This window comes from Neoarius graeffei, chromosome 10 (genome assembly GCF_027579695.1).
Source record: "Neoarius graeffei isolate fNeoGra1 chromosome 10, fNeoGra1.pri, whole genome shotgun sequence".
NCBI classification, from domain to species: domain Eukaryota; kingdom Metazoa; phylum Chordata; class Actinopteri; order Siluriformes; family Ariidae; genus Neoarius; species Neoarius graeffei.
The window spans coordinates 16,518,320-16,535,996 of record NC_083578.1 but is presented as its reverse complement, the minus strand read 5'-3'; the positions used below and the strand labels follow the sequence as shown (position 1 = coordinate 16,535,996).

Sequence of the window (17,677 nt, the reverse complement as noted above, 5' to 3'; positions counted from 1 at the left end):
CATGTATTAGATTTCCTCTTGTTCTCACACTCCATGTGCATTGTGCACACGAGAGCCAAGCATTAATTTAGCACTGGATGTTTTAGTCGCACGCGAGGATCCAACAAGGTGCTGTGACCAAGTCGCAGATGTACAGCTGGTTCATAGCGCCTGGATCCTGAGTCAACATTAGGAGATAATCTGAACAGCAAAATGCACGCAATTAAGAACAATTTTGTTGCATTATGTTGAGGAATTAATGTATTTGGTTTTATTATAAGGTCATTAGAAACTGCTAGAACAGCCCCACTGAGAGAGGCCAACACACACACACTCACACACTGAGTGATTTAAACCTGATTTAGTGACCTTCTGGAATTATTAACGTAAAGCATCTGGTGTCGTTCCAATTATAGATATACAGTGAAAATTCAGTTTCTGGGCTGTAAAACTACACGTCTTCATTCATCCCATCACTGAGTGCAGTTTAATGCTGAACCACAGATATGTTTTCTACACGATCTCCAGTCTCATGAAGAAAACCAGTTAAAATGTTAAAACGTGGACTGAGTTCTGTGAAGTTGAAGCACATTATTACTCTAAAGCAGTACAGCTCTCTCTCTCTCTCCTCTGCTCGCTCTGATTCAATTAATAGTTAATTTATGAAACAAATCAGGTGTTAAAACAGGAAGTGCTGCGACTGAGAAACACGAGGAGCCCATCATCGCCTTCGCCCACTCTTATGTTATTTACATTTTCTTTATTTCTTTCTTTCTCATCTCATCTCATTATCTCTAGCCGCTTTATCCTGTTCTACAGGGTCGCAGGCAAGCTGGAGCCTATCCCAGCTGACTACGGGCGAAAGGCGGGGTACACCCTGGACAAGTCGCCAGATCATCACAGGGCTGACACATAGACACAGACAACCATTCACACTCACATTCACACCTACGGTCAATTTAGAGTCACCAGTTAACCTAACCTGCGTGTCTTTGGACTGTGGGGGAAACCGAAGCACCCGGAGGAAACCCACGCGGACACGGGGAGAACATGCAAACTCCACACAGAAAGGCCCTCGCCAGCCAAGGGGCTCGAACCCGGACCTTCTTATTGTGAGGTGACAGCGCTAACCACTACACCACCATGCCGCCCTTCTTTCTTTCTTGTTTTTTTTCTTGCTTAGCTTTCTTTCTTTCTTGCTTGCTTGCTTGCTTTCCTTGTTTTTATGCCTCCACCACTGTAAGGTGCAGGAGGCATCATGTTTTCGGGTTGTCCATCTGTCCGTCTATCCATGCGTGCGTGTGTGCGTGCGTCCGTCCTGAAACCTTGTGAACACAATATCTCCAAGGCAGATGAAAGGAATTTCACCAAACTTTCACCATTTGTGCATTTGGGGACAAAGATAAACTGATTAGATTTTGAGATCAAAAGGTCTAAGGTCAAGGTCACTGTGAGGTCAAATGTCTGTCCAAGAACCTTGTGAACACAATATCTCCAAGGCTAATCAAAGGAATTTCACCAAACTTTCACCATTTGTGCAAGGTGCAGGAGGCATTATGTTTTCAGGTTGTCCGTCTGTCCATGCGTCTGTCCGTCCGTCCGTGCGTGCGTCCATCCCGCAACCTTGTGAACGCGATATCTCAAAGGCTGATGAAAGGAATTTCACCAAACTTTCACCATTTCTGCGCTTTGGGACAAAAATGAACTTATTAGATTTTGAGATCAAAAGGTCTGAGGTCAAGGTCACTGTGAGGTCAAATGTCTGTCCGAGAACCTTGTGAACACAATGTCTCCAAGGCTGATACAAGTTATTTCACCAGGTCAAGACTACTGTGGGGGCGGCACGGTGGTGTAGTGGTTAGCGCTGTCGCCTCACAGCAAGAAGGTCTGGGTTCGAGCCCCGTGGCCGGCGAGGGCCTTTCTGTGCGGAGTTTGCATGTTCTCCCCATGTCCGCGTGGGTTTCCTCCGGGTGCTCCGGTTTCCCCCACAGTCCAAAGACATGCAGGTTAGGTTAACTGGTGACTCTAAATTGACCGTAGGTGTGAATGTGAGTGTGAATGGTTGTCTGTGTCTATGTGTCAGCCCTGTGATGACCTGGCGACTTGTCCAGGGTGTACCCCGCCTTTCGCCCGTAGTCAGCTGGGATAGGCTCCAGCTTGCCTGCGACCCTGTAGAAGGATAAAGCGGCTAGAGATAATGTGATGTGATGTGTGAAGACTACTGTGAGGTCAAATGTCCATCCCCAAATCACAACTTAATAAGGCATGTAGTCTACCGGGCGGAGGCATCCCCATCGACGCCGTTGGTGTTGAGTTCTATCTAGTTTCTTCCATGATTTCTTTCTTTCTTTCTTTCTTTCTTTCTTTCTTTCTTTCTTTCTTTCTTGTTTGCTTGCTTGCTTTCCTTCTTTATATTTTTCTTCCATGCTTTTCTTCTTTTTTGCTTTTCTTTCTTTCTTGCTCCTTCTCCTTGTTTTTTTTATCTTTTCTTCCTTTTGTTTGGCTTTCTTTCTTGCTTGCTTTCCTTCTTGTTTTTTTTTTTTTACATATTTTCTTCCTTTCTTGCTTGGTCTTTCTTTCTTTCATCCCTCCCTTGCTTCCACCCTTTCCTTTTTGTTTTCCTTCATCTGTGTATTACTGGGATGTTACCCCTAAGCCTTTTTTAGCTTTAATGATGGTATATAGAGGATGGAGTGTCGCATTTAAAATAATTTAAGGCTTGAGTAATGGCATCACTGGTGTGTGTGTGTGTGTGTGTGTGTGTGTGTGTGTGTGTGTGTGTGTGTGTGTGTGTGTGTGTGTGTGTTTTGAGATGCGTTTACATTGTTGCTGTAAAGTGTATCTCGAAAGTACCCTTCCCCCCCCTTTTTTTTCTCCTAACAGTGACCAATTTTGGTAAAGATTCAAGTTTTAATGACAGTCGCAGAAGAGACTCCCGACTCTCTCTGCACCCTGTGATTTATGGAATAAATTTTGTGCCAAAATGTTCATACAATACTTTTGAAATATCAAATAAAAACGACAAATCAAAATACAAAAAAAAAGTCAATTTTTTTAGACTGGCAAACAAATTATTTGTGTAATCGTGCAAAATATCAGTCTATTACTCTTCAGAAACCTTTTATTTTTGTTCCGCGTCTTTCTCAGTTTTGTTTGACGTAATTTATTTTGGTTGCGATTCCAGCTTTCTCGTTTGCGCTCCCTGACTTTTTGCTTGCAGTTTTGGCACAAACTTCACGTGTGGGTGGGCTGTCCAGGAATGCATTCCCATTGGCTAACTTGTGTTTGACTGACAGCTACGCTCAGCGATTCCCCCAGAGGCTGTTGCGGCCATTTCCTACTCGGATTCTGGCGGACTGTTTGACGAGTGACCGATCCATTGACGGTAAACAAGGATCGAGTGGACTTCAGTGGCGACTATGATATTGAATTAATTCAACAAAGTGTAAGTGCGGGACAAACGTATTGTATGTGTTGCAGTAGTGCACATTATGCAGGTGTTTCGTGGCAAGTCAAATGTTAGACTTGGCTCCACTACCCAATATAATAGCTGTCTTGCTAATGTTAAACACGCCTGCATAATGTGCACTACTGCAACACATACAACACGTTTGTCCCGTACTTACACTTTGTTGAATTAATTCAATATCATAGTCGCCACTGAAGTCCACTCGATCCTTGTTTACCGTCAATGGATCGGTCACTCGTCAAACAGTCCGCCAAAATCCGAGTAGGAAATGGCTGAGCGTAGCTGTCAGTCAAACACAAGTTAGCCAATGGGAATGCATTCCTGGACAGCCCACCCACACGTGAAGTTTGTGCCAAAACTGCAAGCAAAAAGTCAGGGAGCGCAAACGAGAAAGCTGGAATCGCAACCAAAATAAATTACGTCAAACAAAACTGAGAAAGATGTGGAACAAAAACAAAAGGTTTCTGAAGAGTAATAGACTGATATTTTGCACGATTACACGAATAATTTGTTTGCCAGTCTAAAAAAAATTGACTTTTTTTTGTATTTTGATTTGTCGTTTTTGTTTGATATTTCAAAAGTATTGTATGAACATTTTGGCACAAAATTGATTCCATAGTGATTTGGCCCTCACTATTTTCCTCACTATTTAGGGAAATGTATGCGATTGAGGACGCAACCATTATTCTGTTCACAGATACCCCTTTTCCACCAAATCAGTTCCAGGGCTGGTTCGGTGCAGGCCCAGCGCCAGGAACAGTTTACTAAGGGGGCAATTAGAAATCGCAAGGGGGCAAATATTTTTCATATAGTGTGTAGTAGTGATGGCGGTCTGACAACGTGTTTCAAACAATTAACTGCGCCAACCACAAAACCACGGCCCCGAAGGTTGCTTTAGTCCGGGAAAATCATGTGACATATTACCAGGGCAGTTGCGCTTTATCAACTCCCGTGCCCACCTGTTACCCCTCCCCTCCAATTTTCTCACAGACACGCGTTACAACCGGAAAGATGCCAAACATAAAACAACACACACAAACCTACAGGCAAGTCCTTTACATTTAAAATACATACAAATAGCTCCGCGGCAGGGCGGCACGGTGGTGTAGTGGTTAGCGCTGTCGCCTCACAGCAAGAAGGTCCTGGGTTCGAGCCCCGGGGTCGGCGAGGGCCTTTCTGTGTGGAGTTTGCATGTTCTCCCCGTGTCCGCGTGGGTTTCCTCCGGGTGCTCCGGTTTCCCCCACAGTCCAAAGACATGCAGGTTAGGTTAACTGGTGACTCTAAATTGACCGTAGGTGTGAATGTGAGTGTGAATGGTTGTCTGTGTCTATGTGTCAGCCCTGTGATGACCTGGCGACTTGTCCAGGGTGTACCCCGCCTTTCGCCCGTAGTCAGCTGGGATAGGCTCCAGCTTGCCTGCGACCCTGTAGAACAGGATAAAGCGGCTAGAGATGATGAGATGAGATGAGATGAGATGAGATGAGAATTAAGTGATCTGAGTCTCCGTTGAGGGGGCGGGGCTGTAGCCACGAGGGGTCGACGCCCCCTTTCGCCCCCCCACGGCGCCGGGCCTGGTTCGGGGCCAGTCCTGGTGCTGGTTCACAACTCGTTCAACTTGCGAGCCAGCTGAGAACCAGTTTGCTTTTCCATAGCTCGCGGTGCTAAGGGGAGCCACGTCATTATGTCGCTGTATACGTCAGTTACGTCGCTATGTTTGCATAAACCTTGGTGTGAATATCGAAGCAAAAACAACACGGAAGAAGCAGCAGCAGCAACAACAACAACAATAATAATAATAATAATAATGGATGACTTCGCGTTTGTACAGCTGCTGCTTCTCGTCGCTTAAAAATGGCGATCTTTTGCGGTCTTGTTATTGTTGTTGGTCTTAACAACTCCACCCCCCCGCTGACGTAAGCAGTTCTTTCCTCTGGCCCAGCAGAGAGTTGGTGCTAGCCTGGAACCGGTTTTTCTGGCCCCAGAGCCAGTTCTTTGTCAGTGGAAACAGAAAATCCGGTTCCAAACTAAGCACTGGCCCCGAACCAGCCCTGGAACTGCTGTGGTGGAAAAGGGGCATGATTCCCAAACTATTTCCAAAGTCGTGCCTGTGCACTAGGACCCTGCGGCAGGTCGTGCGCATGCGTGGAGGGGAGGGAAAGGGAAAGGGAAGGGGGCGCGCGCGCTCGGGGCAGTAAGTGAGCTGCGGCGGGGTGGCGGAGGGAGGGCCGGAGGGAGGGGAGAGAGCGCTGCAAGGGCAGTAAAGCGCCACCCGGAGCCCCGTTACTCACCAGCTCCACGCTATGAGGATTGCACGGACAGAGCGCGAGCGCAGGCTGGAGGGAAACTCGGGCTGCACGCGGACTTCCAGCACCGAGCTGATTTTTTTTTTTTTTTCCTGAATTAACGGGAGGAGTCCGGTTTCTGTGAAATTCGGATTCGTGGCTGCTTTCAAAGCTCAGAGTAACTTTCCAAGTGATTTTAATTCGCACCGGAAGAGCGCTTCTCGTTCCTCCTGTTGCCTCCCAGCGGATGCAGAACATGTTGTGGAAGATGTTTTGAGGATGCAAACAAACAACCCGCTCGGACCGGACGGGACGGAGAAGAGCAGCACGCGCTGCTTGTTCATGACCGGCGCATTAACGCTGCACGCGCTCGGACGTGATGGAGAGACGCGGTCACTCGAGCTGAGGCGCGCGCGCGCAAGTGTCAAATCATTATAAAGAATAAGCGCAAAGTTGTTTGTTTGTTGTTGTTGTTGTTTACCCCCCCGCAGTGCAGCAGCGCTTTACTCCTTCTCTCAGACTTGCTGACTGTGTTTAAAGTGTGTAAAGTCGCGCTGATGACATGGGCTGACTTCGTGTCACCGAAAAGGGACCGACGATGTTGCGACGCAGCGCGCGCGTCTCGTTCGGCGGCCGCTCGCTGCTCGCGCTCCTGCTGCTGCTGTTTCCGCTGCTGGGCTTCGCGCGAGCCTGTCGCGAGCTCCTCTCCAGCGGCTGCAGCTGCACGGACGAGCGCACCAAGAGCCACACGGTGCAGGCGGGCGCGCGCAGAAGAGTGAGCTGCGCCGGTAAGGAGCTGACGGACACGCCGGAACCGAACCTCATGCCGAACCGGACCATTTCTTTGTGAGTAACTGTTATGATTCTGCTCTGCTGTGTGAGCTTTCAGAAGGAATCGTTCCACAACTCGTGTCAGGGTTAAAAACGGTTCTGGAGTCGGACGGGATGAGTCGCCGTGCTCGTGAAATGACGCGTAGGCGCGCGCGCACTTGTGTAGCGATGGGAAGTCCTCCGGTTTTTATATTTGATGCCGATATTTTTTATGAAACCTTAGCAACGATAGTGCGCTCTAAAGCTCTTTAATCTTCATGTGAGAGCAGAGATATACTTGTCTCTTATGCTTAGTCATTGACAGCCACTATCCTCATATAGGCATTTATTAAAGCCCTTATACCATATACACTACGGTTCAAAAGTTTGGGGTCACCCAGACAATTTTGTGTTTTTCCATGAAAAGTCACACTTTTATTTCCCACCATAAGTTGTAAAACGATTAGAAAATATAGTCAAGACATTTTTCTGGGGGGCGGCATGGTGGTGTAGTGGTTAGCGCTGTCACCTCACAGCAAGAAGGTCCTGGGTTCGAGCCCCGTGGCCGGCGAGGGCCTTTCTGTGTGGAGTTTGCATGTTCTCCCCGTGTCCGCGTGGGTTTCCTCCGGGTGCTCCGGTTTCCCCCACAGTCCAAAGACATGCAGGTTAGGTTAACTGGTGACTCTGAATTGACCGTAGGTGTGAATGTGAGTGTGAATGGTTGTCTGTGTCTATGTGTCAGCCCTGTGATGACCTGGCGACTTGTCCAGGGTGTACCCCGCCTTTCGCCCATAGTCAGCTGGGATAGGCTCCAGCTTGCCTGCGACCCTGTAGAAGGATAAAGCGGCTAGAGATAATGAGATGAGATGAGATGAGATGAGACATTTTTCTGGCCATTTTGAGCATTTAATCGAGCCCACAAATGTGATGCTCCAGAAACTCAATCTGCTCAAAGGAAGGTCAGTTTTATAGCTTCTCTAAAGAGCTCAACTGTTTTCAGCTGTGCTAACATGATTGTACAAGGGTTTTCTAATCATCCATTAGCCTTCTGAGGCAATGAGCAAACACATTGTACCATTAGAACACTGGAGTGAGAGTTGCTGGAAATGGGCCTCTATACACCTATGGAGATATTGCACCAAAAACCAGCCATTTGCAGCTAGAATAGTCATTTACCACATTAGCAATGTATAGAGTGGATTTCTGATTAGTTTAAAGTGATCTTCATTGAAAAGAACAGTGCTTTTCTTTCAAAAGTAAGGACATTTCAAAGTGACCCCAAACTACCAATAGCACCATCACCACCACCACCCACCCATCCATCCATCCATTATCTGTAGCCGCTTTATCCTGTTCTACAGGGTCGCAGGCAAGCTGGAGCCTATCCCAGCTGACTATGGGCGAGAGGCAGGGTACACCCTGGACAAGTCGCCAGATTATCACAGGGCTGACACCGCCCAAACACCAATTTCACTAACTGCACTACCAATAGCACCACCACCTACAGTATGACCACTACCACCACCACCCAAATAACACCACTTTCACTAACTGTACTCCCAGTAGTACCACTGCCACCACCTACTGTACAGTGTGACCATCACTGTGTGACCACTGTAGTGCCCCATCAAACACCACTTTCACTAACTGGACTAACAATAGCACCACCACCACCTACAGTGTGACCACCACCAAATAGCACCACTTTCATTAACTACACTACCAGTCGTACCACTACCACCACCACCACCCAAACACCAATTTCACTAACTGCATTACCAATAGCACCACCACCACCTACACTGTGACCACCACCACCACCCAAACACCACTTTCACTAACTGTACTCCCAGTAGTACCACTGCCACCACCTACAGTGTGACCACCAGCACCACCCAAGTAACACCACTTTCACTAATTACATTACCAGTAGTACCACTGCCACCACCTACAGTGTGACCACCACCATCACCACCACCCAAACAACACCACTTTCACTAACCTCACTACCAGTAGCACCACCACCCAAGTAACACCACTTTCACTAACTACACTACCAATAGTACCACTGCCACCACCTACAGTGTGACCACCACCATCACCATCCTCACCTAAACACCACTTTAACTATCTGCACTACCAATAGCAGCAGCACCACCACCACCCTCACAACACCACTTTCACTACCACTACCAATAGTATCACTACCACCACCTACAGTGTGAGATACCAACAACATTACCAGCACCACCAAGAACTCTATAACTCTTAAAGATACCAACAATACCAGTAGCACTACCAACAATAACTCTACAACCACCAAAGATACCAACATTACCACCACCCATAATAACTCTGCAACTACCAGTGATACCAGTAAACTGACCAATACCATTAAAAACTCTATTACTATCACAGATACCAAAAATACCATCTCATCTCATCTCATTATCTGTAGCCGCTTTATCCTGTTCTACAGGGTCGCAGGCAAGCTGGAGCCTATCCCAGCTTACTACGGGCGAAAGGCGGGGTACACCCTGGACAAGTCGCCAGGTCATCACAGGGCTGACACATAGACACAGACAACCATTCACACTCACATTCACACCTACGGTCAATTTAGAGTCACCAGTTAACCTAACCTGCATGTCTTTGGATTGTGGGGGAAACCGGAGCACCCGGAGGAAACCCACGCAGACACGGGGAGAACATGCAAACTCCGCACAGAAGGGCCCTCGCCGGCCACGGGGCTCGAACCCGGACCTTCTTGCTGTGAGGCGACAGCGCTAACCACTACACCACCGTGCTGCCCCCAAAAATACCAACTATCCAACAATCAAATATATCAGCATTACCACCAACACCAACAATTCTACAACCACAAAAGACACAAAGTCCACAAACACCACCACCAAAAACTTACAACTCTACAACAACCAAAGATTCCTACCCCTACAATCAAGCTGTTATTACTACCGGTAATGTAATTCTATTAATAATGGCCTGTATTGCATTTTATTTTATTGGCAAGTACATCAACATTGACGCCGTGAAGCTTATGGATGAGTGTGTCACCAAAATGGCAGTGTGAATGACCTGCTTTGGTAATCTAGTATCAGATACCACAGTACTATCTACTCATTAAGAACACACCTTGCTTACCGTACATGATTTGCTACTTTGATGCTATCTACCGCAGTCAGTTTCCTGGTCTGAGTTGCAAGAAGAGCCTGTAGCGTTTTTATATCTTGGATTATAGCCTGTAAACGTGTGTTGAACACCATGTCAACACGATACCATGGTTCTTGTTGAGGGATTTAGCATCTGTCCTGGGTTTCCTCACTGGAAGAGGACATAGAATGGGGCTTTCAGGTTGGGTTTGATTGGGGAATGGATTTCAGGCTGTGAGCTGCAGCACTTTGGAGTGGAGAATGAAGTCTCTGTATCACAGCTCTGTCATTTTCCATCTGTATTTCAGTGTGGAGAGAAAGGAAATGTGCCCTTGGTCGGCACCCCTCCCACACCCTAAAAACCCACCCCTTCACTCTCTCTCTCTCTCACACACACACACACACACACACACACACACATTCTGCCGCTTCTCCAGTCTTCAGCTGAGTTGGCTGTACTGAAGGGGGCTAAACAGAAACACATTTCTGCTTCTCTCTCTCCTATTTTAATGGCCGCCTCGTTGCTTCCTTTCCCATTGCTATGATGCTGCATTCTGTTTTTAACAGGCCTATCTCCAGTGCCCTCTTTTCAGGAAGGAAGGCTGACCAGACGCACTGGCCTGATATGTGATTTCTTTTGTTTCACTCTTAGGTAAATACAAGCATTTACGCGTTATGATTGAAGCTCGGAGCATTTCTCTCTTTACACACTATCATTAACGGGCAAAACATTCACTTAATTCCGATCCGTGAGGAAGGAAGCCTGTGCAGAAGTCAAAATATTTGATTTGGTTCGAATTTTGCTGTTTGCATATTTTCGTCTGTTTCTGACATTCAGGACATTTTTTTTGTGTGTGTGTGTGTTATTTCAGCATGTCACGGAAACTGTACAAAATCACTTCAGTTCCGTTCTCGTTGGGGAAACCACATCTCCACTGGGCTGGAAAATGTAGCATTAAAGCATAAAAACCAGGATTGTTCATGTGTTTGACATTAACACCCTATACCATTTTAATCCCCCACCCCCTCACCCATCCACCCACCCACCCACCCACCCACCACCACCATTCCATGACTTCCTGCCGTCCTCCATCTTTCCACAATACCTCAGTGCTCTCTTCCTCAGCGGGAGCGGCGCTCGCTTTCACATGAGTGTCATAAAAAGGAAAACATTGGAAAAATGGCAAAAAGCAGCCCAGGCAGAAGAGGGAGAAGGCAGTAGATTGGTTCCCCAGAGGAAGAGGCCGAGGGCAGCATGTTTATGGAGCATAGTGGTTCTGCTTAATAACCGCTCACATCTGTTCAACACATTGTTCTGCCGAAACGTAGAGTAAATGGATTCAAAATAAAGGAAAACGTACCAACGGACAGAGTGAGCCCAGGTGGCATACGATGGACGGAGGAGTTTGGAGGGGACGTAGGTGCAGGCAGTCGCATCTCGAATGCTGTTTGTTTTCTGAGCATGTACAAAGCGCACCGTGACACCTTTATGGGGCTTGCATAGTTTAGAGGTAAACACTTCCAGCCTTCAAAGCTCCCCATTGAGAGAACTAAATTTAGCATTTACTGAAATTTCCATATAGTATGGCATGTAGTGTGTTGGAATAAAACATTAGACAGAGGGAATGGAAACGAATATTAAGATAATGAGAACACACTGAACTTGTTTTGTATTTGACACATCAAGGGAAGTGTTTTGCACACTCTTGTCCTTCTAGATTTAGTGACGTGCTGAAGTTCTGCTCCAGATGTGGAATGCTTGGCGTGATGTTGATGTTTCTGTTTTTCCTGACATTCCTCAGGCGTTTCTAGACACTATCCCAGGTGCAGCTTCGGATACATCATATTCTCTCTCTCTCTCTCTCCTCCATGCTGTGTTCTCTCTGGACCGGAATGTCAGTGGATGAGATCAGGGTACTGGGGCAATTGGCACTTGGACATATGGGTAATGCAGACAATGGCGTAACACATCCAGTGGAGGTCAGTACCAGTCGTAGTGTGAACCTTTTAACGAAGAAGTAAATGGTATCGTTGTAAATTTAGTGGAGGTATATAGATTTACAACATGTTTCCATTTAACAACCGTAAGTACAGTTACTTCAGTCACAACTATTCATACCTTGGTGGAGTACCTGTGCCAGGTTACCTTTGCACAATGGTGCCTATGAAAGTACAATGGGTTCTCTGGAGGTTGTGTGGTGGTAACGTAAGGCGCTTTTGGACCAGAGGAACTTTTTCATAGCTCTTAGAACTGTTGGATGAAGTTCCTTGTTTTTTGTGTGTCCGCACTGCAGGAACTGAGGACAATCATAGTTCTTGGAACACTGTTTTGAGAGGCATTTTTAGCTCCTTTGTCAGGGTAGGTTCTCTCCCAGCACAAGAGGAACCATGAGTGATGTAAGTGCACGTTGATTGGTTGAACACGAGCCAATGCATTCGTGTAAACACCGGCTCTGAACATCAGCAATAAAAAAAATTGGAAAAACACAGACAATCAGACTGACAGAGAAGTCCATTGTTTTATTGAGCATATATGCGATGGAGGAAATACTTTGCAATTTTGACACTTCTAAGCAAAATATAAAAATCTTCACTTGTCTTTCCAGCAGAAAAAAAGCCCTTATAGGTATGTAGTTCTCAGGGGAGCTTCCCAGTGGGTATTTCCTCTCAATAAGTCCCTAGATCTGTTTGGTCCAGTGTTGTAGTCAGGTCACTAAACCTAGAGTCCGAGTCCAGTCTCGAGTCCCCAGTGTTCAGGTCCGAGTCATTAAAAAAATTTTTGAGTCAAGTCCGAGAACAAGACTCCAACTGCACTATTTGATTTTTTGGGGGCTTTTTCCACCTTTATTGGATAGGACAGTGTAGAGACAGGAAATGAGCAGGAGAGAGACGGGGAGGGATCGGGAAATGACCTCGGGTCGGAATCAAACCCGGGTCCCCGGATTTATGGTATGGCACCTTATCCACCTGAGCCACGACGCCCCTGCGCTATTTGATGGTGGCTGTTGCTGCCTTTATGTGAAAGCGTCTCTGCTACTGCGTTGGACTAATGTTACTGCTTGACTGCTCCATTTTAGTTAATAAGCTACAGATAAAAAGCTTGTTCCTCACTCAGCAAGCCCCGCCCACTATCAACAGGGCAAATAACATGAGAGAGGGTTAACACTAGCTAGTTCATCACTCAGCAAGCAAGCCCCGCCCACTATCAACAGGGCAATGAACATAGCGTGTCACTTCCTTCTCTGTGTGGAGTCTTTCCAAATGACGATTGAAGTTCGAGGTTGTTCCCGTTGTCTCCTCGATAGTTCTTCTACATATGGAGCACATAGCAGTGCATTTTTCCCCCCACTGCACGAGAAGTCTGTATAAGCAAAGCGGACAATCCTAGGGGCTTCTCTCCAGGCATTTTAGCACAATTAACGTTAGTTTGTTCCTGAACATGACGTATGAACAGGTGAATGTGCATTCTCTTACACAAAATTAGTATAAAAATTAATGTAAATATAAATATCTTATGCCAAATTATTATGGCATGTTCCAAAAAATAAAGAAAAAATCCAAGTCCTCGTCTCCAATTTACGAATCCGAATGCAGTTAATGCACGAGTCCGAGTCCAAGTCCGAGTCATCAGTGCTGAAGTCCAAGTCAGGTCACGAGTCCTTAAAATTAGGGCACAAGTCAGATCGAGTACTACAAGCCTGGTTTGGTCGGAAAGCACCTATAATTTTCCATGCAACACTTGAGTTAAATGTGAACAGTAACAAAAGTAGCAACAATGGAGGATCTTCAAGGTCTGATTTACTGTGGCATTATATTTAGCAACCAGGCAGCCAAACAAGTATAATTTTCCAGGTTTTCCGTAGTACACATTCTGTGGGAACATTAACAGACACTACTGAAGATTACTATAGCATTTAACTAACTAGTCTACATCCCAAACCACTTCAATATAAGGGCAGTGTGTGTGTATATATATATATATATATATATATATATATATATATATATATATATATATATATATATATATAATTGTCAGTATTAATAATTGTGTTAGTCTGGGATTATGGGGTTTGGTATGACTCATGGTGACAGCTTTGTTTTATCAGTCAGTGGTCTGCACCCTTTCGAACCTCAATCACATACCCCTTGCCCAAATCAGCACAGCTGGCTTAGTTACAGTACCTCGTAAAAGTTAATAATGACAACATGTGCTCACTAATTTACCATACTGTGCAGTAGAGCGTCTAACGTCTAATGATGAGGTTTGTTCCACATTGCTTTCTTTATTTATCTTTTGTTTAACTTTGCACGTCTTTGGGTATTTTTGCTTAAATTTAAACATAAAAGAAAGGAAAAGGAAGCTGAGAAAGAGTTGTGACCTTCCCATTTAAGGCTGGGCAATATGACCAAATAATATTAATATTGCGATCAATTTAGTGTGCGTATTAAAATGTCAGTAATTTTACAAAGCATCATAAATTCTTTAATTATACAGTAAATGTTCTAATAAAACTATTTGAGTTGTTCTTTGCGAGTGTTCATACTGTCTGATTTCCTGTAGTGCACTGCACGGACGTTGTTAGTTTTGACTCTGAGAAATGGCTGTTGTTTTATAAATTAGTGTTGTAGTCAAAACCACCTAACCCGAGACCAAGTCATGACCAAAACCAGAGTGTATCAAGACTGAGACAAGACCAAGACTTTGAGGGGTTGAGACCGAGTCAAGACCAAGACCAAGGCAGGGTGAGACCGAGTCAAGACCAGGACCAGACCAGTGGGTGTGAAGGGGTGGGGGGAGGGGTGACGGCCATTAACAGTAACGAAAATTTCAAATTAGCAGTGAGACCCGTTATTGGTTGCATTTGAAGCAGGAAGTTTTACATCCAATCACAGTAACGATGTTAACAAATAAATCAGATAATAGAGCAATTCCAGCGTTATGGACGTGACACTTGAACTCAAAATGGCAACAAATGACCCAGTGCATGTTTTATTGTCTCCCAGTATTTAAACAGGTGTTGCATATTTTAAGGCTGTACCATACTGGAGAAGTGATAGAACAAGAACAATTCCCATAGTACATCTAGGGCATGCCAGAAAATGCCAATAAAAGATGCGTTATGGATGTGACAGAAAAAGTATCACTTTTCTTGGGTGACTGTACATTTTTATCAAACTCTGTGAAATCGTAAACCTAATGTCGAAATGGAGATATCCGTTTGATAGAGGGGTCCAAGGTGAATATTAAAAAATCTTTGTTTAAAATATTTTGTATTTCATGCAGAGTTTCGGAAGGAAAAGTCAGCGTTATGGATGTGACGAAATTCCGTTATGGATGTGACGCGTCTGAAATAGACATGGCATATGTTTAGAAAATCAGCAATTTAACCACCATAACCCTTTGAAAAACTCTCTAAATATCAGCTAAAACTATCAAAGTTCTTAAATAATATTTAGGATGGCTATTGTTTTGCTGTTTTGTGGATTTTAGCATACATTTCTGTGGCTTGTGGCAATAATATAGAATTGTACATGATCAAAGTTGATTTTAGCTTGGGTTTTACATTATAAGAAAGAAAGACTGACAGTGACATATTAGGTTGGTTACAAATTGGTTCAGCTTGTTCACATCTGTAAAATACAGGCCTAGGTGAGATCTCTGGGAGTGGTTTTGATGTATTACATGTTGCTTTATTTTTGCATGGTGAGGTTGACATTTACATGGAATTGCCCAATACACAGGCAATTTAGTGAAATCCCCGCAGCCGTGGTCTTGACTGGCCTTGAAATAAAATCCCGAGTCTCTATGTCCAAGACTGAGAAAAGACTGAGTAAGAATGCAGTCGATTCCTAGATGAGACCGAGACCTTCAAAAAGTGGTCTTGAGACCGGTCTCGAGTACTACATCACTAATATAAATACACTGCAACCGCGCTATAACGAATTCCTTGAGGGACGTCCAAATAGTTTGTTATCCCGTAAAGTTCGTAATATTGAAATGGAACCACTTGTCGCAACAAACACTCTTGGGTAAAAACAAGACCAGTTGTGTTTAATTTATATTTTGGCTTCATTCATTTACATATTTATGAAGTAAAGGAAATAAGTCACTCGCCGTTGTTTGCTCGCCGCATCTTCTTTCTTTTCAGCCCGTCACGTTGATTGCAGTCATGGACGAAGTCTCGGAGCTGTTTTCTTTTGCTTTAAAAGTTGAAATTGAATTTTTCGGGATACCATATTCTTTAGGCAAATTTGTTGCTTTCTCACCACACTTTAGGCACGCCAGGATATGAAGTCTGTCTTCGACGGAGACTATCTTGCGTTTCCGAGTAGCCATGACAACAATATGGAATAAAGACTCGAGTAAAACTGCTTCTAGGTCGTAAAATAAAGTCCTTTTAAGGGATTTTTTAAGTCAGTGATCATCGTTCTTGATAATTGTTAGTGCTGGACAGTTAAGCGAGGCCTGTTAAGCCTTTGTTTTATGGCATTAACGCGCATTGTTAACTTGACTGCAGAATCGATTACTTGTTGTTCATTTCTGGAGGAAGAGGAACGCATGACTCAGTTATGTTTTTTGAAGACTCCGAATCATTGTTATTAACAGTGGGGGACATGAACTTGGTTCGTTATGTGCGAAACTTCTTAGTAAAAGAGTTCGTAAAAGTGGGGTTGCAGTGTACGCCATTCAAATGATTATGTAATGAAATAAAATGTAAATAGTAGCTGTATTACTTCCAGTGTGATGCTAGCAGTCTGATTTCCTTAGCATCCGTACGCCATAAGATATCTAAACTAGCTAAAACTGAATGAGTGACTCTCATTTTATATCACATCGTATCTATGTACTCCGATCCAAACTTCATATTCTTTTCCATGTACACTTCTAACAACCATTAGCATTTCGAACCCATCAGTAATATTCATCTGACTTCTCTTCACGCACAGCGTGCACACAGGAGCAGGTCAACATGCGACCGTTTTAATGTCGTACTGTCCAGAATGTTCCTGCATGTTTAACTCACAGCCGATTGAGGTTAAGTGTTTCCACATGGACTGTGTTGTAGGATCGAAGTTTTTCAGGACAGGAGGATTGGGGCTGCGAGATTTGGGGTCAGTAGTTTAGGCCTGAGGGTTATCTCTCCAAGCAGCTGTAGGTCACCAAGCCAACATCTGGCATTCCTCACGTGATAAAGGTTAGATAACACCACCATCCAGTTCGGAGTAAAGATCAGGCAGAGGACTTGAATGTAACATTGTATAGAATCATGGTCACGTTGGACACATTTCTCTGTACCATCCATCCATGTAGATACTCATCTATACTGTTTCTGAGTCCTTTTTAGAATAAATAAAGTATCCAGGTCAACAAATAATGCAAGTAAACTTAATCAACAATGTCCCAATTACTAAGTCAAAGTCCCTCCCGCACCAAGACCTGGTCTTCCCAGGCAGTCTCCTGTCCCAGTACTAACCAGGCCCTTAAGGCGCATTGGGTAGTGCCGATCTCTGCTTCTATAGCCCTCGGCCTCTTGCCCATTATACAGCTAGGGTTACGGTACGAGGCCAGCCCTCTGGTAACTGCAAGAGTTTGACTCCCTACTTGCATCTTTATTGCAGCGTGCCTTGCCAGATGGCAGTAGGTACCATTTTTATGATGGTCTTTGGTATGACCAGACCGCAAGTAGAACTTGCGATCTCCCGGTCAAGAGGTGGACACACTAACCACTAGGCCAGATCACAATCTCACTATTAACACCTGATTCAAAATCAATTCCTTTGGTTAAAATTGTAATAAAAAAACCCTCTATTCTATATATTTCTTCAGTAGATTGATGACAACGCCACTGAAACCATCTTGATATCTCACAGTCGTTCACACTTCTGTATAAAGGTTTTTCCCTGATGGACATGTAGCAATGCTACCGTTCTTGTCTGTGGGTGTGGCCTGTACCTGTTTTCAT

The 17,677-nt window shown here is 44.7% G+C and overlaps 1 protein-coding gene across 2 annotated transcripts in view; it reads left to right on the top strand.

The window, feature by feature from the left end:
• Nucleotides 1-5,750: 5,750 nt before the first annotated feature.
• Nucleotides 5,751-17,677, top strand: part of adgra2 (adhesion G protein-coupled receptor A2) — a 161,865-nt gene continuing 149,938 nt past the window's right edge. For both annotated transcript variants that reach the window (XM_060931361.1, XM_060931360.1), the window contains exon 1: nucleotides 5,751-6,576. In XM_060931361.1, coding sequence (XP_060787344.1) covers nucleotides 6,329-6,576 — 248 coding nt within the window. In that variant the 5' untranslated portion in view covers nucleotides 5,751-6,328. The remainder of the gene's footprint in view (nucleotides 6,577-17,677) is intronic.